The 22,841-nt window shown below is 44.6% G+C and overlaps 1 protein-coding gene across 2 annotated transcripts in view; it reads left to right on the plus strand.

Annotated features, from left to right (window-relative positions):
- Positions 1-14,056: 14,056 nt before the first annotated feature.
- The window catches only part of SP1 (Sp1 transcription factor), a gene marked incomplete at its 3' end in the record, with an annotated part of 39,241 nt that continues 30,456 nt past the window's right edge, over positions 14,057-22,841 (plus strand). Inside the window, exons 1-2 of one of the 2 annotated variants that reach the window (XM_079715389.1) lie at positions 14,057-14,209; positions 14,519-16,034. In XM_079715389.1, the coding sequence (XP_079571515.1) occupies positions 14,066-14,209; positions 14,519-16,034 (1,660 nt within the window). In that variant the 5' untranslated portion in view covers positions 14,057-14,065. The remainder of the gene's footprint in view (positions 14,210-14,518; positions 16,035-22,841) is intronic. The other variant, XM_079715390.1, reaches the window with a different exon arrangement.

A 22,841-nucleotide genomic window follows, 5' to 3' on the forward strand; every position in this document is an offset into this window, starting at 1 on the left:
CTATACTGATAATACTGATAAGTACTTAACCGTGTGTTGGGATTCCTACCATACCTCAACCATTCCATCCAGTAAATACTCTTATTTCCTCATTTTATAGATAAGGTAAGTAAGGAAAGGAGGTTAAGTGACTTGCCCAAGTTCATATAGCTAGTAGGTGACAAAGTCAGGATTTGCACCTGTCTCCAGAATCTGTGCTCTTAACCACCATGCTATACAGCTCTCCACTGTCTCTTAAATGCCATACATGGGCATAAATATATAAATACAAAGATGTTTGCTCCAGAAGAGTTTGAAAAATTAAGAAAGAATGAAATAAACTAATGAAATATCTTCAGCATATTTTGTTAAGTAAAAAAAAAAAAGCAAGTTATAGAATAATACTTACAATACTTAGTTACATAAAAAATACCAGCAAAAAAGAATATATGTGAATGTAGCAAGTAAGCTTAAAAGAGCAAACTTTTTTTCTATTTTGTTCACTGTTGTGTCTTTATTGTCACACCAGAACAGTCAGTGCCTTCCATACTCCAATATAAAATAAAATTTTTTTTTTAAAAAAAGAAAGACCTCTGACCTAAACCAACAACAACAGTGACAACAACAACAAAAGCAGAACAGTCAGTGCCTGGCACATAACAGACATTGAGTAAATATCTGTTGGATGTATATAAATATATGTAAATGCATAGAAAAGGGATTGAAAAACTGCAGACCAAACTATGAACTGGTGAAGGTGGTTCCCTACCTTGGAAGAAGAGAGAATGGTGTGTGTGGGGTAGGTTAATGATGGGAGATGCGCACATACTCACTAAACTTCTGACTGTTTCAAATCTTATACAAACACAGGATGTTCATGTGTTACTTGGGTAGTAAAAACAAAAACCAAGCAGATTAAAAGAAAAATCCCACAACAAAAGCAAAAAAGACTGACCACATTTCCATTTAATTTCTCTACAACTCTTCCAGGTGAGTAATAATATTTTCATTTTATAGATGAGGCAATTAAGGCTCAGAGAGATTAAGTAACTTGCTTCAAGTTGCACAGTTTCTAAGCCTGGATGTGAACTTTGACCTGTGGCTCCATGACCCAGGTTTACTTCTCTCCACTGTATTTATAAATGTGCAGGCAAGTAAGTGCAACAAAGTGTTGAAGGCTGCAAGATGGAAAACAGCAGAGGTTGTATCAGATTGCAACTGGGGGCACCATATGGAGAAGTGTGGCCAATTCTACAGAGAAGGGAATATTTCTGGAAAGGATTCCAGGGATGAAGCTTGATCTAAGACTTGAAAAGTGAGTTCTTTTTTTTTTTTTTTTGGCTGCACCGTGTGGCTTGTGGGATCTTAGTTCCCCGACCAGGGATTGAACCCAGGCCCTGGGCAATGAGAGCACAGAGTCATAACCACTGGACCGCCAGGGAATTCCTGAAAAGTGAGTTCTTGAACTACTACAGGGAAGGGCACCCCAGGCATTCACCTGTATGTGTATCAGTAGGATGTCATGGAGAAAAGCATCTGGTCTATGTCACGAGTGATAAGTAGTTGAGTGGGCATGGCTGGAGCTTTGCTCTCTAGGTGAAAGGTAAGCCTGGAAAGATTTGATTTGATTTGTACCAGATGATAAGCTATGTCTTATCAGTGAGATAAGACTCCCTGGGGCCTATTTTGAAGAGGGTCAACCTAGAGACAAGGAATGCATTGTTTACAGTAACAAGTAAACAATGTTGGGTTCACCTGTCTAAGGGATGAATCTGAAAGATGTTTGCAGAATAAGACTGATGGGACTCAATGACTGATTACTGCTGTGAGTGGGGAGGATAGGCGTCTAAGAGAGACAGTAAAATTTGTTGGGGAGAAAACTGGTCCCAAGGTCCCTTAAAAAGGGATCCCTTTGGGAATTCCCTGGCAGTCCAGTGGTTAGGACTCTGTGCTCTCACTGCCGAGGGCCCAGGTTCAATCCCTGGTAGGGGAAATAAGACCTCACAAGCTGCACAGCGAGGCCAAAAACAAAGGGGGGGGGATCCTTTGTGTATGTATCTCCTTCATTGCATGTAAGACAGGATATTATAATTAGCTGAGTATGAGTCAGCCTCCTCTACTAAGCCATGAGTTCCTTGTGGCAGGAGCGTGTCTCCTTTGTCTCATCTTCCCCAGTGCCTAGAGCCCTATCTTGCATAGAACATGTTCAACAATGAATACAAGTGCACAGCAGAGAGATTGGCTTTGGTCTGGGGTGGGGGATAAAAGTATTTTTTATTTTTTAATTTTTAGCCACATGGCTCACAGGATCCCCGACCAGGGATCAAATGTGGGCCCCCGGCAGTGAAAGTGGGGAGTCTTAACCAGTGGACATACCAGGAATTCCCTAGGGGGGGATAAATAATCACACAAGTTAGGAGGAAGGAAGTTCTCCAGCTTACTGCCTCCCTCCTCAGCCTTGGTCAGAAGCCTGCCCCAGGGGAGATTGCTCCCATTTCCCCTAAATCCTTTAACTTTTCTGAGTTAGCCACATGGTGTGATAGATGCTGACTAGCTCAGACATGGGTGGTGCAGTGTGGGGAAGAGTGTCTCCCCAAAATTCTACTACCACCACGCAGAAACGGATTCTAAAAGGGTGCCATACGAGAAGCCTCGTACTTCTACTCCCCTCCTCTAAATCACCAAACCTTGAGATGTACGGCAAGTGATGGCATGTCTTTGGCACTATGCCATAGGCTGATGTGGCAAGGGGAGAAGAGGAGAGAACAGCCAAGAAGGTGTAAACTCCAGCAGAAAGGAAAGGAGGCCATGGGCCTGAGACTCGAGACGTAAAGGGAGAAAAGAGCCAGTGGGAATTTTAATTATTATTATTTAATTTTTAAACTGTATTATTAAAAAATCATTTAGGGCTTCCCTGGTGGCGCAGTGGTTGAGAGTCCGCCTGCCGATGCAGGGGACACGGGTTCGTGCCCCGGTCTGGGAGGATCCCGCATGCCGCGGAGCGGCTTGGCCCATGAGCCATGGCCATTGAGCCTGCGTGTCCGGAGCCTGTGCTCCGCAACGGGAGAGGCCACAACAGTGAGAGGCCCACATACCGCAAAAAAAAAAAAAAAAAAAAAAAAAAAAAAAAAAAAAAAAAAAAAAAAAAAAAAAAATCATTTAAATCAGAATGGAGGACTTCCCTGGTGGCGCAGTGGTTAAGAATCCACCTGCCAGTGCAAGGGACATGGGTTCGAGCCCTGATCCCGGAAGATCCCACATGCCGTGGAGCAACTAAGCCCATGCGCCACAACTACTGAGCCTGTGCGCTAGAGCTTGCGAGCCACAACTACTGAGCCTGTGTGCCACAACTAGTGAAGCTCACGCACCTAGAGCCCGTGCTCCACAACAAGAGAGTCACCACAATGAGAAGCCCGTGCACTGCAGGGAAGAGTAGCCCCTGCTCGCCGCAACTAGAGAAACCCCATGCGCAGCAACAAAGACCCAACGCAGCCGAAGATAATAAATAAATAAATAAATAAAATTTAAAAAAAAAAAGAGTAGCCCTTGCTCACCGCAGCTAGAGAAAGCCCGTGCACAGCAACAAAGATCCCAAACAGCCAAAAATAAAAATAAATAAATTAATTTAAAAAAATCGGAATGGAGAGGAAAATGAATCTGATATAACTGTCATCTGGACTTAACAATTATTAATATTTGGAGTGTGGGGCCAAAAAACGATTATTGATATTTGCCACATTTAGGTCAGTTATTCATTCATTTATCTACTTATTTATTTACTTTTTGGCTGCACCGTGCAGCTTGTGGGATCCTAGTTCCCCAACCAGGGATCAAACCCAGGCCCCCGGCAGTGCAGGCATACAGTCCTAAGCACTGGAGAGCCAGGGCATTCCCCCAGCTATTCTTTCTTTAAGCATTTTAATATAATTTACAGACATTTTGAGTTAAACCCTTATGTATTTTAATATGCATTGCTAATAAAAACACATTCTAATACAATCCCAGTGCTATTATCATGCCTCCCAAATCAACAATCATTCCTTAATATCATCTAATACCCAGCCCATATTCAAATTTTCCCAGCTGTCCCCAAAAGGTCTTTTTACTGTTGTTGTTTTGTTCAAAATAGGATCTTGCTGCATGTGACTGTTTTGCCTCTTAAGTCTCCTTTAAGCAAGAGCAGCTCTTCCTCCTCCTTTTCCACGACATTGATGTGATCTTTTATTTTATTTTATTTTATTTTATTCATTTTTGGCTGCATTGAGTCTTCGTTGCTGTGCGTGGGCTTTCTCTAGTTGCAGCAAATGGGGGCAACTCTTCGTTTCGGTGTGCAGGCTTCTCATTGCAATGGCTTCTCTTGTTGCGGAGCATGGGCTCTAGGAGCACGGGCTTCAGTAGTTGTGGCACGTGGACTCAGTTGTTGTGGCTCACAGGCTATAGAGCGCAGGCTCAGTAGCTGTGGCACACGGGCTTAGTTGCTCCGCGGCATGTGGGATCTTCCCAGACCAGGGCTTGAACCCATGTCCCATGCATTGGCAGGCGAATTCTTTTTTTTTTAATTTATTTTTTTATACAGCAGGTTCTTATTAGTTATCCATTTTATACATATTAGTGTATATATGTCAATCCCAATCTCGCAATTCATCCCACCACCATCTCCCCCCCGCCACCGCCACTTTCCCCCATTGGTGTCCATATGTTTCTTCTCTACATCTGTGTCCCTATTTCTGGCAGGCAGATTCTTAACCACTGCACCACCAGGGAAGCCCTGACCTGTTCTTTTTTTTTGGCCATGCCTAGCATGTGGGATCTTAGTTCCCTGACCAGGGATCAAACCCTCGCCCCCTGCATTGCAAATGTAGAGTCTTCACCACTGGACTGCCAGGAAAGTCCTCCATTGACTTGTTGAAGAAATAGTCAGTTACCCTGTAGAATGACCTACATTTTGGATTTTTCTGATTAGTTTCTTTGTGCTTTGACTTACCTTGTTCCTCCAGTCCCCATATTTTCTGGAAACTGGAGATTAGATCTAAAGACTTCCTTAGATTCAGGTTCAGTATTCTTGGAAAGAATATCTGTTAGGTGATGCAGTCTTCTTCATATTGTCTTATAGCAGGGCCACATAATGCACATGTGTGCATATGTGCACATGGCTGGTGGTCTGGTGTCCTGTGTTTTTGAAGCTGCTGGAGGAAGCTAAGCCCGAGGGGATCTAGGCAGTTAACCACCTCTGGACCTGGAGGCTGAGCTCTGACTGGGCCCCAGCCTCTGTGGTTGCTGGCCTTAGCAGCACGGCGTGGGTTGAGGTCAGGGAGGAGGCACTCAGAGAAGCATCAGCTTGATGTTGGCAGCTTGGACTGGCTCAGTCCTTTGGCAGGATTGAGCAGAGGGTCCTGGGACAGAGATACCACACCGGCAGCAGTGCCTCCTTTCAGCCCTGCTGTGTGCACCTTGTAGGAATGAGGAGACTAACCAGGCAAAATTCCCCAGGACTGGGGGGAGACAAACCAATTCAAGACCTGTTCACCGTGTCCTGCACTCTCCACTGTGGAGACCAGGAAGCCTTCCTCTTCCAATCTGGGACCTTCGGCAGTTGGCCTGATGGTGGTGAGGCTCAGAGAAAATTCCTGACTCTGCTGGCTCAATTTTTCTTGTCCTCTGGTTTCCAGTTTCTGCCTTAAATACGCTTTGATTGATCTTAAACTTTAGAATGCCAGTGCTAGAAGAAGCCTGTGAGTCATCTGGACTAGCCCCTCACTGAAGAATCCTCATTCTCCCTCATCCGTCTTAGAAATAGCTGCATGTAACATGGTGAGATCAGGATGTTACCATGTATTTCCCCAGCTTCAGTCATTCACACTCCACCTTCTTTTTCTTTTTTTAAAATTTTTATTGAAGTCTAGTTAATTTACAATGTTGTGTTAGTTTCAAGTGTACAGCAAAGTGATTCTGTTATATATATATTCTTTTTCAGATTCTTTTCCATTATAGGTTATTAAAAGATATTGAGTATAGTTCCCTGTGCTATACAGTAGGTCCTTGTTATTTACCTATTTTATATATAGCAGTGTGTATATGTTAATCCCAAACTCCTAATTTATCCTCACCACCTCCACCCACCCACTATCCCCTTTGGTAACTGTAAGTTTGTTTTCTATGTCTGTGAGTCTATTTCTGTTTTGTAAATAAGTTCATTTGTATCATTTTTTTTAGATTCCACATATAAGTGATATTATATGATATTTGTCTTTCTCTGTTTGACTTATTCCACTTAATATAATAATTTCTGGGTCCATCCATCACACTCCACCTTCCTATTTTTACCACAATAAGGCTCCCCTTGTTCCATAATATACCATTACTTTTTTTTTTTTTTTTTAGTATTTATTTATTTGGCTGCACCGGGTCTTAGTTGCGGCATGTGGGATCTTTGTTGCCGAGTGTGGGATCTTCCTTGCGGCACGCAGGATCTATTTCCCTGACCAGGGATCACACCCAGACCACCTGCATTGGAAATGCAGAGTCTTAACCACTGGACCACCAGGGAGTTCCTATACCATTACTTTTTTCTTCACCCAAACAATAACACCTGTGAAATGATAGGTTTGGTATGTAGTTCAATTTCTTTCTAAAAATTTATTAGGGACTTCCCCTGGTGGCGCAATGGTTAAGAATCCACCTGCCAGTGCAGGGGACATGGGTTCGATTCCTGGTGTGGGAAGATCTCACATGCCACAGAACAACTAAGCCCGTGCACCACAACTACTGAGCCTGCATGCCACAACTACTGAAGTCTGGCGCCTGGAGCCCGTGCTCTGCAACAAGAGAAGCCACTGCAGTGAGAAGCCCGCGCACCACAACGAAGAGTAGCCCCAGCTCGCCGCAACTAGAGAAAGCCCGCGCACAGCAATGAAGACCTGCAGCCAAAAATAAATAAATAAATAAAATACAATAAATGTATAAAAAATAATAAAATAAAAATAAAAATTTATTAAAAGAACACATACAGAAATGTTCAATGCCACCACACTTTTGGAAATGCTGGAGTAGAATTGGCATCAGGGAGTCCCACCTACCTCTGCCTTGAGACCTTGGCTGGACACACTTCTCAAGTTCTAAATTTATTTCCCAATCAGTAAGAAAGAGACACTATACTATCTACAAGTATTAGTTACTAGTCTTGTGAGTGGCTGAAGGTAAGTTCTTCCTGGAAGACGCCCAGGGACTTTTGTCCAGGCACCTCTGATCACCTACAGTGGTGGGGGAGGGGAGGGCAGAGAGAAGGCAGGCCGCGGTAAGTGTTACCTCTAGGCTGGGCATCAGCCTCAGGGCAGCGGTGGGAAGACATCTCTTGGAGGCAAAAGCCTGTGAAGCGCCTGCCTTCTCCACCATCTCCCTGGGCACCTCAAGAAGGTATGAACATGGTGTTCCAGGGCCTTTCCCCCCGCAGGAACCACCCACTCTCCTGGGGGAACAGTGAAAACTTCCGGGAGAAGAGAGAAGTCAGGTGTCAGGCCTCTACGAACTTCAGCTGGCTTTTCGGGCTCAAGGGAGGGAGGGCAAAGCAGGAAGGAGGGATATGCGCTTGGGGAGAGCCAGCTGGTCCACCACTAGCCGGAAACTGGGGGTGGAGAGGCCCCGGCCCGGCCCACACCAGTGTCCCAGCTCCAGGCTGGGCCTGAGAGGCCGGCAAACCCCACCCCACTCCTCTGGGCACCTCGTGGCCCAGGCGGGTTTGTTTATGAATCCAGCTCCTTCCACCCCCAGCCCGGCCCTCTGCCCGCCCTCAGGGTGGCCCCAGTACCGTGGGAGGGGGAAACCGGGCCAGCCCCCGCCGGCGCCCCTCCGGTGCCCTCCCCTTTCCCCCTCCAGCCTCTGCTGTGGGTGCCCCGGCAGGGCAGGTCCTTTTTATAGACCTGCTGAACCAGTCGGGGCCATTCTCCTTTCTGGGAGTGGGAAGCTGGGGGTGGTGCCGCTCTCTTCTCAGCTCTGGACTCTGGAGGAGTCTCAGAGCTTCTTCCCCAGGAGAGGAAGGAGAAAAGAAAACTGCTTCAGTTTTGGTTAAAAGAGGAACTTTGGTTTTGTTTTGTTTTTAATGCTGAACTGCCAGGCAGTACCCCAGTCACCCTGGGGGTGCAGAGGTCCGGGTGGCGGTGGCGATGGGGGTGACTGGTGAGGGTAACTTGGCAGTAAGCACAGGCTTCCTTCCAGGTCTGGTGAGCTGAGGAGCCTGAGGGGGTTGGATATTTGAGGGAGGGAGCGAAATGTTTTGATTATGTGTTTGTTTTAAGCTGGAGTCCCTAGGGGTCAGATTTAAATGTTCAGTGAAGCTCTCTGCTTGTTCACTGTGGGGTCCAGGCTCCTCTCTGAGCCTCCCTGGTGACTCCAGCTTGCCTCCTCTAGCTGTCAAGAATGCAGATGGATCGTCTCTCAGCAGTTTCTATTCCTCTTTCCCCCCATGCCTGAAACCACCTCTGCTTTTATTTGCCAAAGGGTCTTCAAGGTGCAGGGACCATCAGCTGGGTTTACAGTCAGGCCTGTCTTCTTGCAGTCTTCTTCAGAAAAGAGAATATTCCAGAAGTTTGGGCCAGAGTTCAGCTCCAACAATAACTAGATTGTGTTCTTGACTATGCCTTCCAACTCTCAGACAAAAAACCCCTCCCCCGTTCCCCCAGCCTTTCTTCCTCGTCCAGGGCCTTCAAGACCACCAGAGCCACCGACTAGTTGCCAGAGTGGACGAAGGCCTTCCTAGTGCCAGGTAGAGTCTAGGCAGGGATGAACCGTGATGCATCTCAGGTAAGGAAACAAAGCCGGCAAAGATGCAGAATGAGTCATTTAAAATAATAATAATAATAATAGTAAAGAATATCTGTAGCCTGTCCTGGATTTTTCATCAACAGATTCTGGGCTTCTCAAACAGAAAGAAACCCCGTCTTGTTAGAGTTCTTTTCTTAGTTACTTGCCTTTGCAGGGTCCTGAAAAGACTGAAGGGCGTGTTGTGATGATCCATTTAGCTTCTCCAAGTCACCATTGCCTTGCAAATGACCTGAGCGTGCATAATATGAAATATCTAGGCTTGTTTTCCTGTTCAGAGAGCTAGAATGTAAAGGTTTATAAGACCGTTGAGACTTTATTTTCTTGTCAGGGACTATTTTTCTTTCCTACACTCCTTTATCCTAGAGAAGGTAGGACAGGTAAATGAAATTTTAGTCAGTGTGTTTTGTTCTTAATAGCTGTAGTTGAAAGCTTACTGAGAGGGAGGTTACAATGATGGTATAAAAGGAGAATTTTGAATCATTTGTGTATTTTAATTTGTAAAATGTTCCCGTTACCAGATTGCTAAGTGGGAAATTGCTAGAATCAAAGAGCAGCTTCAAAATCAGTTTTAACTTGTAAAAGGCAACCAACCGAAGGCTGAGAATCAATCCATGGCATTGTAATATCTGGAGACCTATTCAGGATTTTGGGGACTAGGCTTCCCCTTCCATTTATCAAGTATTTTCTGGGTGTCAACTGTATCCCAGGCCTTGAGGATACAAAGTGAAAAGGCATCATCCCCCCCCTCAGACTGCTTTGTCTGGTTGGAGGAGATGTGATATTTAGATACCTCTAATGGATGTATGTAAAAAGAGCATGGTGGACAGAGTGAGTGTTCAATAGCTGGGGGAGGTAGGACAGACTTCATTAGAATTCGTTCTTATCAAAGATAAGAGTTATGGGGACTTCTCTGGTGGCGCAGTGGTTAAGAATCCGCCTGCCAATGCAAGGGACACGGTTCGAGCCCTGGTCCGGGAAGATCCCACATGCCGCGGAGCAGCTAAGCCCATGCGCCACAGCTACTGAGCGTGCACTCTAGAGCCTGCGAGCCACGACTACTGAAGCCCGTGCGCCTAGACCCTGTGCTCCACAACAAGAGAAGCCACCACAATGAGAAGCCCATGCACTGCAACAAAGAGTAACCCCCGCTCGCTGCAACTAGAGAAAGCCTGCGCACAGCAACGAAGACCCAACGCAGCCAAAAATAAGTTAATTAATTAATTAATTAATTAAAAAGAAAAAAGAAAATTTGTTCAGGTTTTCACAGATGAATTGGACAAGATGGATCATGTCCATATGCTCTCAGGAACTATCAATAAACTTATGTCGAGGACACCCCTCACTAGCCAGGATCTGAATTCTGTCTTGTCCTGGAGAAGCAAGGAGAGAGTATTGTGAAAAGGATGGTGGCTCTTGAATTTCTGAGTCTAAATCTAGGCCTTTTTTCTCACTACGTGGAATAAAATCAAACCCTAGTCCCCATTTCAGGTTTAGACTAGCTTAGAATTGTTGGAAAAAACACAAGCGTTGGAACTAAACAAAACAGTCATAATTTAACTGAATTTGAGCCTCAGGTTTCTCATCTGTAGAAGAGGATGACAATTTCTTGAATTGGTTGATAGGATTAGACAAGCACGTGAAATGTTCAGAGGGCTGCTCCACCGTGTTAGTTCCTCCCCCCCCCCCCCCCCAGCAAGTTTGGGTGTGGTCTTTTGCTAAATACACTAAACAGCTGTTGGAATCTCCAGAGCTTGGTTTACAAAGATGAGTAATACAGCTTCTTCCCTCCAGGAAGTTTCTTTCCTTCTAGAAGTTTCTTCTCTCCAATTTCTTTCCTTAGTGTTACTTAAACTCTGATTTAGGGACTAATCACCTGAAAGAGCTATTTAAGAATGCATATTCTCATGACCCACCCCAGAGAATCTCATTTATTAGGTCTGAGATGGGGTCTAGGAATCCACCTTTTTAAAAAAGCAGTCCAGAGGATACGGATAAAGACTCTGATATTATATTTTGAGAAACTTTGACCTAGGGAGAGATGCTATTAATGGAAATGTGATGTTTTATAAGAGTATGATACCACTTGAGCTGTCCTGGAAGTATGGGCAGGATTTTTTTCAGGAGTTAGAAGGTAACAATAAAAAGCTTTTTTAAAACTAAATAAATTTGGGACTTCCCTGGCCATCCAGTGGTTACACCTTCCAATGCAGGGTGTGCATGTTCAACCTCTGGTCAGGGAACTAAGATCTCACGTGCAGTGGGGTGTGGCCAAAAATAAAAAAAGTATTTGTTTTATTAAGCCCATTTTTATAAATGGTTATATAAGGCATTGCTTTATTCACTTAAGAATTTATAGAAGACTTTGTGGGACTATTCTGGGTTGCAATCTGGCAGTACAACCCATTAGCTTTGTGATCTTGGGCAAGTTACTGCCCAGCCTCAATTTCTTCACTTATAAAATACATAATGCCTCTAATACTAATATCTTCCTTATGAGAATGACATAAGGAATGCAAGATGCCTAGCTGACCTAGGCACCTAACACTATAGGCTTTCACCTTCAGGCCTTGCCCAAAGCAGCAAGAGGTCTCAGTTTTGGGGGAATCCAGACTTCAAAACGTTGACACTATCAAGTGCTGAATTGCAGATAATGAAGTGCCAACATATAACATACAAGTGAGAAAGAGAATGACCTTGTCATGTTATTGACAAACCACCCAGGCTGCCTCCGCCAAAACTAGGATACAGGAGAGGCAGAACGGGAGACCAGAAATTCAGGTGTCTCAGGAAAAATCTCGTTTAACCTTTGTAGTTGCAAAAAGCAGGAACTCTATCTGGCTAGCTTGCTTTTTGCTTAGATTGTATTTTACAATTAAAGGGGGCGGGGGGGAAGTGGCTTATAGAATCTTGACACTGGGAAGTTCTCCAACATGCTTTAGTCTTCAAAGGGAAGCTCTTGAAAAGTTAACCCGCCTTAAGTTAAGTAGCTAGCACCTCTGTCTGGGGGGAATTTAATAAAATGGCGTTTGCTGCAGTCACAAAGACCGTTCAAATTGGTCAGCACATTATTAACTGAATGTGTGAACACCCTCGCCAGATCTCGTTGCGCTTGTATCTACAGGGCTTACACCACATTCAGAGGCATCCGCTTGCCTGTCCGCCCACCCGGGGGAGAGTGAGACTTGAGAAGTACTTTTAAGATTGGTTACATTAAGACTCAAACGAGCCCTGGTGTCAAGGCAGACCTACGTGCCGAGTAGCTCGGCCCTGACACTTGTTGAGCTGCACGGTTCCGCTGAAACGTTGCTACCTAATCACGGCGAAGACGTTCCCTGAGGAGGGCCAAAATGGCGACGGACTCCTCCTGGCACAGCCCTGTTCCCTCCCGGCTCTAGTAACGCCCATTGGTTAAGTTGGAGGCGGTGCCAGGCTTCCCCCGCCGCCTCATTGGACTGAATGACTGAGGGAGACGCCAATTCTCCTCTGCCCACTCCAGGTTCCTGCCCTCAGAGCTCACACGGCGTTCAATTGGCTTTTATTCACGTCAACTTGCGTCCTATCGTGTCTCTTTTCAGTGTTAATCCAATCATAACTTTCCTGGCTGCCCGCCTGATTTCTGACTGGTTTTGATCAGTTTCATCCTATCCCATTCCTGTCTACTTCTTACCTCCTCCCACCAGGACTTTGCCCAGGCACGTCCAGGGTTCTGGTTGGTTGGTGTTCTGTCATTCCAATGAAAGCTCTTCCTATCCCTACCTCTCAGGGAGCCCGCCTGGCAGTTGACTGGCTTCTTCTCAAGCCTATCACCTCTAGTTCCCGCCCACCTTCACTTCCTGCGTCTTTCATTGGCCTTTAAAACTGAGAGGGCGCCCTTTTTGGGCGGACACCTCGCACGCAACTTTGTCTTGCACGCCTTAAGAGTGCAAGCGAGTCTTACCATTGGGCAATCTACCCGTCTTTCTTCTGCAAGTCCCTCCTTTCTCCCTCCCTCATTGGGCGGGGCAGCAGTAAAGGGGCGGGGCCTAGGCCAGGCTTGTGGCGCGCTGCTCCCTCCTCCTTACCCCCCCCCTCCCTGTCCGGTCCGGGTTCGCTTGCCTCGTCAGCGTCCGCGTTTTTCCTGGCCCCCCCCAACCCCCCCGGACAGGACCCCCTTGAGCTCGTCCCTCGGCTGCCACCATGAGCGGTAAGGATGAGTCCACTCCAAGCTTAGGGGTGGGAGGGGAGTGAGGGGGCGCGCGCGAGGGCCGACCGGGCGGTCCCCGCCGTAGGGGGGACGGGCGGGAGGCGGCGGCGGCGGCCTTGGTCCCGCCCGGGGCGGAGGGAAGGGAGGGAGAAGGGGCAGTGGCGGGGCCTCCGCGGAGGAGGGGGATGGGCCACCCGCCCCGGGGGAGGGGGCAGCGTGGCCTCGCCCGCCCCCTGCCCGCCCCGGCCACGGGGGACGGGCCTTACCCCCCATTACTCGGCCGCCCGCCTGAGGCTCCTCCTGCCGGGGGCTGGAGCCGCGGGGGCGGCCCGAGCAGTGCAGGCCCCGCCCGGGCCAACCGCCTCCCTGGTCCGCCCTCTGGTCGCCGCCGGCCCCAAGGCCCTCCCCCACCCCCCGGTCGTAGATTACCCCTCCCCCCCTCAAATTACCCCTCCCCCTACCGTCCCGCCCTTTCCACGCCCCTCACCCCGAAACCGCCCTTTCACTCTAGGGCCCGCCCTGTAGCCGCCCCGAAATGCCTGATTTCTAACCCCTGGACCTCTTTAGCCCCTTACTAGTATTCACAGATGTTTCCCCACTCAAACTTTTTATCTGTTCTTTTCCCCTTTCTCTTCCTTTCCTCTTGTTACTTTTTATACTTGAATTTTTCTTTTTCCTTGTCTCCTTTGACCCTGCTTTTAGCAAGCTTTCCATCCACCCACATGTTGTTTTGTGCCTTACCTATCCTTTTTTCCCCCAGGATACTTTTAAACTTTTTCAACATGCCCACCGACCTTCACATTTCCTATATCAAAAACACCTTTTCAATGTTTTCTGAGTTTAATTTTGTGCAAGGGGGAGTTGAGGCCCAGTTTTGGCACCACCTAGCCTAGTTCACATCCTACTGGTCCTACAACTGTTCCTTCTCCCCCAATCCTTTTTTTTTTTTTCTTAATACTGGCGCCTTTCACCTTCCTGTTAGTCATTTCTGTTTCATCACAGCCTCCTTTACCCTTCCTCACTTTACCCTTTTCCTTTCTCCAACTTTAAGTTATTTTCAAATTCTTTTTAGACCAAGATCACTCCATGGATGAAATGACAGCTGTGGTGAAGATTGAAAAAGGAGTTGGTGGCAATAATGGGGGCAATGGTAATGGTGGTGGTGCCTTTTCTCAGGCTCGAAGCAGCAGCACAGGCAGTAGCAGCAGCAGTGGAGGAGGAGGAGGGCAGGTAAGTGATGATCTGGACAGAGTGGGGAAGGTGTTGAGAGGATGTGAATATTCGTAGATGATTGTCTTACTTTTCATAGGAAAATTTTTAAGAAAGGGCTGAACTTTTATAGATAGGGAAGTAAGCACAGAGAGATAAGTAGCTTGGAGATCCCCCAAAATGAGAATTTCAGCAGTATAGATAGGTCAGCTTTTTTTTTTTTTTTTTTTCTTTGCACTGTTTTGCTGTTTATATTTTGTGTACTACCCCCTGGGCTGGCAGATGGGTGTCACTAAAGTAACTCCTTTCCTCTCCTTTATTCCTGGCCAGGAATCCCAGCCATCCCCTTTGGCCCTGCTGGCAGCAACTTGCAGCAGAATTGAGTCACCCAATGAAAACAGCAACAACTCACAGGGCCCAAGCCAGTCAGGGGGCACAGGTGAGCTTGACCTCACAGCCACACAACTTTCCCAGGGTGCCAATGGCTGGCAGATCATCTCTTCCTCCTCTGGGGCTACCCCTACCTCGAAGGAACAGAGTGGCAGCAGTACCAATGGCAACAATGGCAGTGAGTCTTCCAAGAATCGCACGGTCTCTGGTGGGCAGTATGTTGTGGCTGCCACCTCCAACCTACAGAACCAGCAAGTCCTGACAGGACTGCCTGGGGTGATGCCTAATATTCAGTATCAAGTAATCCCACAGTTCCAGACCGTTGATGGGCAACAGCTGCAGTTTGCTGCCACTGGGGCCCAAGTGCAGCAGGATGGTTCAGGTCAGATACAGATCATACCAGGTGCAAACCAACAGATCATCACAAATCGAGGAAGTGGAGGCAACATCATTGCTGCTATGCCAAATCTACTCCAGCAGGCTGTCCCCCTCCAAGGCCTGGCTAATAATGTACTCTCAGGACAGACTCAGTATGTGACCAATGTACCAGTGGCTCTGAATGGGAATATTACCTTGCTACCTGTCAACAGCGTTTCTGCAGCTACTTTGACTCCTAGCTCTCAGGCAGTCACGATCAGCAGCTCTGGGTCCCAGGAGAGTGGCTCACAGCCTGTCACCTCAGGGACTGCCATCAGTTCTGCCAGTTTGGTATCATCACAAGCCAGTTCCAGCTCCTTTTTCACCAATGCCAATAGCTACTCAACAACTACTACCACCAGCAACATGGGAATTATGAACTTTACCACCAGCGGATCAGCAGGGACCAACTCTCAAAGCCAGACACCGCAGAGGGTCAGTGGGCTGCAGGGATCTGATGCTCTGAACATCCAGCAGAACCAGACATCTGGAGGCTCACTGCAAGCAAGTCAGCAAAAAGAGGGAGAGCAAAACCAGCAGACGCAGCAACAACAACAAATTCTCATCCAGCCTCAACTAGTTCAAGGGGGACAGGCCCTCCAGGCCCTCCAAGCAGCCCCACTGTCAGGGCAGACCTTTACAACTCAAGCTATCTCCCAGGAAACCCTCCAGAACCTTCAGCTTCAGGCTGTTCCAAACTCTGGCCCTATCATCATCCGGACACCAACAGTGGGGCCCAATGGACAGGTCAGTTGGCAGACTCTTCAGCTGCAGAACCTCCAAGTTCAGAACCCACAGGCCCAGACAATCACCTTGGCCCCAATGCAGGGTGTTTCCTTGGGGCAGACCAGCAGCAGCAGTACCACCCTTACACCTATTGCCTCAGCTGCTTCCATCCCTGCCGGCACAGTCACTGTGAATGCTGCTCAACTCTCCTCCATGCCTGGCCTCCAGACCATTAACCTCAGTGCATTGGGTGCTTCAGGAATCCAGGTGCACCAGCTTCCAAGCCTGCCCTTGGCTATAGCAAATGCCTCAGGTAAGGCTTGAAATCTTTTGTATTTATCTCCAGAGCTACCTAGCATCCCAGCTGAAACTATTGAGTCTAAAGAAGGGAGTAGAACCTTTTGAGGGTAACACTTTCTTGAGGGCAAGTCAATTAGAGAAATAGCAGTGATTCTAAGTCATTTGGAACTGACTTAATGGAACCTTTTTTTTTTTCCTCAGTTAATCTGGTGCGAAAGGAGCCCTTCTGAGCAGTGTCCCTGGGGTCTCTGTACTTTCAGTGCCTTTGGTGCTGCGGAACAAGGGTCGGCAAACTTTTTCTGTAAAGGGCCAGACAGTAAATATTTTAGGCCTTGTGGGCCACGTGTGGTTTCAGTTACATGTAATTTTTGTTTGGTTTTTGCAACACTTTAAAAATATAAAACCATTCTTACCTTGAGGGCTTTATTTGGCCTGAGGGCTTTATTTGGCCTGAGGGCTCACCCCTGCGGGATAGGAATTGATTATAAACTTAACCTATTTGTAGGACAGTTATTAAATCATCAGATACTTCTCATGAACTGTAAGCAAGGGAAAAGTGATGGATTCCAAAGGACCTTTCAACAAAATAAGTTCCCTGGTTAATCTTTAGTTAACCAGAAGAGCGTACCCTCTGAGCAAGCAATGTTTAATTTTTTCAACTCCTACTTACCTTGAAAGTACTTATGTGTATTTTTAATAAGCTTCATAGGTGATTCTTTTTTTTTAAAATTAATTTATTTTTTGTTTCTTAGGCTTCCTAGGTGATTCTGATACTTCCTAGATTAGAGAGCCACTTCCTAGTCTGCTTTGAAAGTAGTGTGTGGTTGAGAAGGGAGGGGCGAGAAGGGGAGTGGGGCCCAGAATGGAGTTGGGGAGGTGGAGCTGAGAGGAGTTGGGAATAAGGAGAACTTTGAAGGGGAAAGAGTCGTCAGGGAAGAGGTATATATTGGAATGTATGTTGAATCAGTTGATGCTACTATTCAGTCATTTATTTTGAACTATGTTCACTAGTATTGGTTAATTTGAAATTTAAAACATTTATTTTAAAAAGTGAAAGTTTATTTAGAATTTATCATTTTAAATTCCATGGTGATGGAGCTAATCTTTAATAAAGCACATTAGGATACATACACATTTTTATATTCTGGCATGATATATACAAGTTATGATGGGAAGTAGTTTAATACCACCGAACTTCTACTTCTGTTGGAATATGTGTGGGTTTATTAACTTTACTTTTATTATAGAGTTCTCATTCCGTTTAGACTGGTTCTTATGTAAGAGAGGACAACAAATAGGCAACCATATTTCCTGCCTCTTGCAGTTCAGGAAAATCTGTGCTGGGGAGGTCTGCTCAAGTTCCCTACTTTCTTACAGTCTTGTAGTGTGTTTAAAATTAGTACATTTTGAGCCTTAACAGACAGTAATTTTCTTAGTGAATTGGAGATCTTGGAATAGAAAGTTAGAGCTGGAAGGGACCTGAGAAAATCATCTCATACAACTGCCTTATTTTCTAGATGAGTACTTTGAGATACTGGGAAGCACTTAAGTGATGAGACTGCTTGCTGTTAGTTCTAGTCTGGGGCATTCATTACCTGTTAGTTTTAACTTGGAACATGAGAAATCCTTTAGACTGTTTAAAATGTTTCGGAAAAGATATTTTTGTTTCTTTGAAATTTAAGGCTCTAGAGCTGGCACGTGTTTTATAGGCTAAAAATTATGGGAGTAGAAATGGGAAAAGTTTAATAAAAACTGAACCCAACAGCCTGAAAAATTAGACACTTTCTGGGTAATCTGTGTGGTGTTTGTTTTCTCTTTGCTCTTAGGTTGTTGTATCCAGCAGTTTTGCTCTTCAAAGGAAAGCAAAACTGAGATTGTTCTAGTTAGTAATAATTTGGATCCTTGCAATTTTTAAACGGTTTATAACTTCAGCTCTAAGGAACAGTTCTGAGACACTTTCATTGCTAAATCATGCTCTGGGGAAGTCTGCCATTTACTATGTCATAAGATAGGGCTACTGACTTAGCTGTTATTGATGGTCTCTGAGCTCTAGAAAATGCATGCCTTTTTGTAAGGTAGCAGCAGTTTGACATTCACTAAGGAGAGAATGAGGCTCTTAAAGGCCATTTTGTGAGAGTTGAGATTGCTTTATTAATAGTGGTTTCTGAAGATACATGTTTCTTCCTTTCTGGTTAGTCATACTTGTGCAACATTTTTTTCCCCTTCAATTGATCTGACTTCAGCCTTAATGAAAGATAATAAAGTCATTTCCTGGAAGCTTAGTGCTCTTTAGCTGTTGTGTGGCTGCTACAAAGTGTCTCATATATAGTTATTCCTGATATATGGTTTTTCTGGTATATAGTTATTTTATTAGAAAAACTCAACCTCTTGGCAGTATGATGTAGTGGAAAGAGCTTTGGATATGAAATCATGTTGTAAGCTACAAGGTACAGAGAGGTAGGTAGATAGCACTCTGCAAAGTGAGACATTATTATTACATGGTTGTGGAAGACTGCAGCTTAGTATGTTTACTTTTCTTTTTTTTTTTTTGGCCACACTGCACGGCTTGTGGGATCCCTAGTTACCCAACCAGGGACCTAAGGAACCCCTCCCCCCTCCCACCCCCCACCCCCACCTCCCGCCCCCCAGCAGTGAAGGCAAGGAGTCCCAACCACTGGACTGCCAGGGAATTCCCACATTTATTATTTTTTAAAAGTAACGTTTAAAAATCTTCTAAGCTCTCATTTTGACTTTCACTGTGTTCGTTTGCTTGAATATACAGGCAAAGGCACAAACTTAGAATCAGAACCAAATAAGCCCACCGTCTCTGTATTCCTGTTTTTCACAGCTCTGCCCCTGGTGGGTGGTAGTGAAGAAGAGACCACCCAGTAAACTGAGTTTAGTTTCCAGACAGTGAAATGATCTATGGGCTCTTAGTTTTTGTTGTTTTTTAAGTTAGCAGCTTCTTTTTTTTTAAATCAACACCCCTTCCCCTTTATCAGCACCCTTTTCCCTTTCATTTTGTAGTCATACACTCATAGATCTTAGGGGTTTTTTTGTGTTTTTTTTTAAGCCTAAAGCTTCAGATTTTTTCTCAGCCACTGCTAAATCCAGAAAACTCTTCCTCCAGGTTGAGGAGGGGCCTGGTTTTGAAAGACTTAGTTTGGATGACTTTGTGGGAGTTCTGCCTAATAAAGAGTGCAGGGGTGGGCTTTGGCAAGAGAATAGAGCACATTTCCCTGATGGCTATAATTCACTCAAGAAGCAAATTTCAGGCACTAAAAATAAAAATTTCACATCTGCTCAGTTTTATCGGGGTCAGGAAAATGTCTCCTCTTAGAAGTTAAGTTGAATGCGATACCAGAGTTGGTTTGCCAAGTGTCGCTAAACTTGGGGTCAGATTGCTGAGACCTAATTTGTTAAGAGAGTTGTATTTTAGACTAGTTCATTTGAACATTAGTGATAAGTAGGTTTAGAGGATTTAAATGTGTTCAAAATTAACATTCTAGTGCAAAAGGTCATACAAGAGAATTTTCTATTTAAAAATAATATACTTTTATCAAATATAAAATGTTTCTGCATCATTTGTTGTATCTAATGTTATATTTGATTCTTAGTGTGATTTTTTAAGTGCTTTTTAAATGAGTTCAGTTTAAGTAGAAAAGGTCTCCTTTAAAACCTAGGTGCCTTGATTGATTCAATTGCTCCTATTTATTCATTCCAGTGGCTTTCTGTCAATGACGTCATTGTTAAATCCTGTTGCATTGTGTAATGTGGCCATTTTAGTTCTTAATTAAATAAGGAGCACAGGGGTGCCTAGTGTTTCAGAAAAATTTAGTATCTGTTCTCATATCTCCCTTTCCCTTTAATTGTTCTACTTTGTAAAGTAGCATATAAATGTTGGCACTAAAAATTTAGTTCTGCTCATTCCTTGCTTCTGATTGTTTTGTTTTCCCTCCTTGAAAATGTTTTAAATGTAAGATGAACATCTGTAGAAAAGCTTTATTACATAACGCTTTGTAAGTTATTGATTGGGTGTCTGTAAACATTAATAGATAATAATTAGTTGAAATTTTTCAATTTGCTGTTTAATTGAAAAACAGCCATATTTTTCATATTTCATACAGAAGGGATATCACAATAGTCCTATCCCTTTCTGTAACATTTAGCATTATTATACAGTGTTCTGAAGCATTGTTTAAAAGGTATATGCCACACTATGACTACATTCTTAATAACATTCTAGGTTTTAAGAATTGGGCCCCTTAAAAGACCCTGAAAAAGTTTCTGAAGAAAGTTTTTTTCTTCAGAGTTGGTTGCAAATCTGGGCTGTAATTTGAATTTATACTTTTCCTTCCAGTGTTTTTTAATTTTAATTAATTATTTATTTATTTTAAAAATATTCGTTTATTTATTTGGCTGCTCCCGGTCTTAGTTGCGGCACGGATCTCTGTGGTGGTGTGCAGGATCTTTAGTTGCAGCATGTACGCGGGATCTAGTTCCCTACAGAGTGATAGAGGTCTTCTGACTTCAGATCAGTATCGTTTCCACTACACTACTACTCTCTCTTTTTTTAAAATAAATTTATTTGTTTATTTTTGGCTGCGTTGGGTCTTTGTTGCTGCGTGCGGGCTTTTTCTAGTTACGGTGGGGGGGGGGCTACTCTTCGTTGTGGTGCATGTGCTTCTCATTGCAGTGGCTTCTCTTGTTGCAGAGCATGGGCTTTAGGCGCATGGGCTTCAGTAGTTGTGGCTCGTGGGCTGTAGAGCACAGGCTCAGTAGCTGTGGCACACAGGCTTAGTTGCTCCGCGGCATGTGGGATCTTCCCGGACCCGGGCTCGAACCCGTGTCCCCTGCAATGGCAGGAGGATTCTTAACTACTGCGCCACCAGGGAAGTCCAAATTTTAGCAAAATTTATTGAGCATTTATTATGTGTCAGATGTGTTAGGCTCTTGGAATTCATTGAAACAGATATGTTCCCGGGCCTTCTTGGAGCTCCAGTTGCTGTTGCATTATAGTTACCTACACTTAGTGCATTTCGGGGTTGGGGGGGACCAGTTTTCACACAACTAATCCTGAGAGTTGCAACAAAATATATTAAATAATAGGGTCCCACAGTATTTTGGATTTATATTATAGTCTTGTTGTACTGTGTTATATATTGTCAGGTTATTTATTTTTAATTAAAAATGCTGTCATGGACTTCCCTGGTGGCGCAGTGGTTAAGAATCCGCCTGCCAGTGCAGGGGTCACGGGTTCGAGCCCTGGTCCGGGAAGATCCCACATGCTGCGGAGCAACTAAGCCCATGCGCCACAACTACTGAGCCTGTGCACTAGAGCCCGCGAGACACAACTACTGAGCCTGCATGCCTAGAGCCCTTGCTCCACAACAAGAGAAGCCACCGCAATGAGAAGCCTGTGCACCGCAATGAAGAGTAGCCCCTGCTCACTGCAACTAGAGAAAAGCCCATGCACAGCAACAAAGACCCAACGCAGCCAAAAATAAAATAAATTTATTTTAAAAAATAAATAAATAAAAATGCTGTCATGTCCTTTAATACTTAATTGTTTTTACTTTTACTTATAAATTTGGCTCAAGTTTGTAAAAGATGATGCATGGAAAGAGGAAAGAGATTTGTATATATACTGTGATGTACTTAACGATATTTTTGCTTGGTTGCTGTTAAATCCCTAGCATTTATGTAGTTTTAGGAAAAATTGATTAACACGAAAAAATATGAAAAGTAATATAGATATTTTTAAATAATTATTTTTAATTGTGGTAAAAACCACATAACATAAAATGTACCATCTTAACCATTTTTTTTTTTTTTTTTTTTTTTTTTGCGGTACGCGGGCCTCTCACTGTCGTGGTCTCTCCCGTTGCGGAGCACAGGCTCCGGACGTGCAGGCCCAGCGGCCATGGCTCACGGGCCCAGCCGCTCCACGGCACGTGGGATCTTCCCAGACCGGGGCACGAACCCGTGTCCCCTGCATCGGCAGGCGGACTCCCAACAACTGCGCCACCAGGGAAGCCCTTAACCATTTTTAAGTGTACAGTTCAGTGATATTAAGTATATTCACATTGTTATGCAACAGATCTCCAAAACTTTTTCATCTTACAAAACTGAAACACTATCTATACCTATTAAAATCCTATTTCCCCCTCTTCCCAGCCCCTTGCAGCCATACAAAGTAGGTTCTACTTTGTATTTCTATGAATTTGACTACTTTAGATATCTCATGTAAGTGGCATCATAGCGTATTTGTCTTTTTGCGACAAGCTTATTTCATCTAGCTTAATGTCTTGTAAGCTCATGCATATTGTAGCATGTGACAGGATTTCCTTCCTTTTTAATGCTGAATAATATTCCATTGTATGTATATACTACATTTTCTTTATCCGTTCATCTGTGATGGCCATTTGGCTTTCTTCGACCTCTTGGCAATTGTGAATAGTGTGGCTGTGAACTTGGGTGTGCAAATATCTCTGAGATCCCGCTTTCAGTTCTTTTGGATATATACCCAGAAGTAGGATTGCTGGATCATATGGTAATTCTATTTTTTTTAATTTTTAATTTTTTCATTTATTTATTTATTTCTGGCCGTGCCATGTGGCTTGCGGGGATCTCGGTTCTGCGACCAGTGATTGAACCTGGGCCCTGGCAGTGAAAGCGCCAAGTCCTAACCAGTGGAACATCAGGGAACTCCCAAGTAATTCTGTTTTTAATTTTTTGAGGAAATATATTTTGTAGCTTTGCTTTTAGCTTCTATAAACAAAGATTTTTAAAAACTACATTTCCATACTATGTTTTCAGT

The sequence above is a fragment of the Hyperoodon ampullatus genome (assembly GCF_949752795.1).
Source record: "Hyperoodon ampullatus genome assembly, chromosome: 11".
NCBI classification, from domain to species: Eukaryota; Metazoa; Chordata; class Mammalia; order Artiodactyla; family Ziphiidae; genus Hyperoodon; species Hyperoodon ampullatus.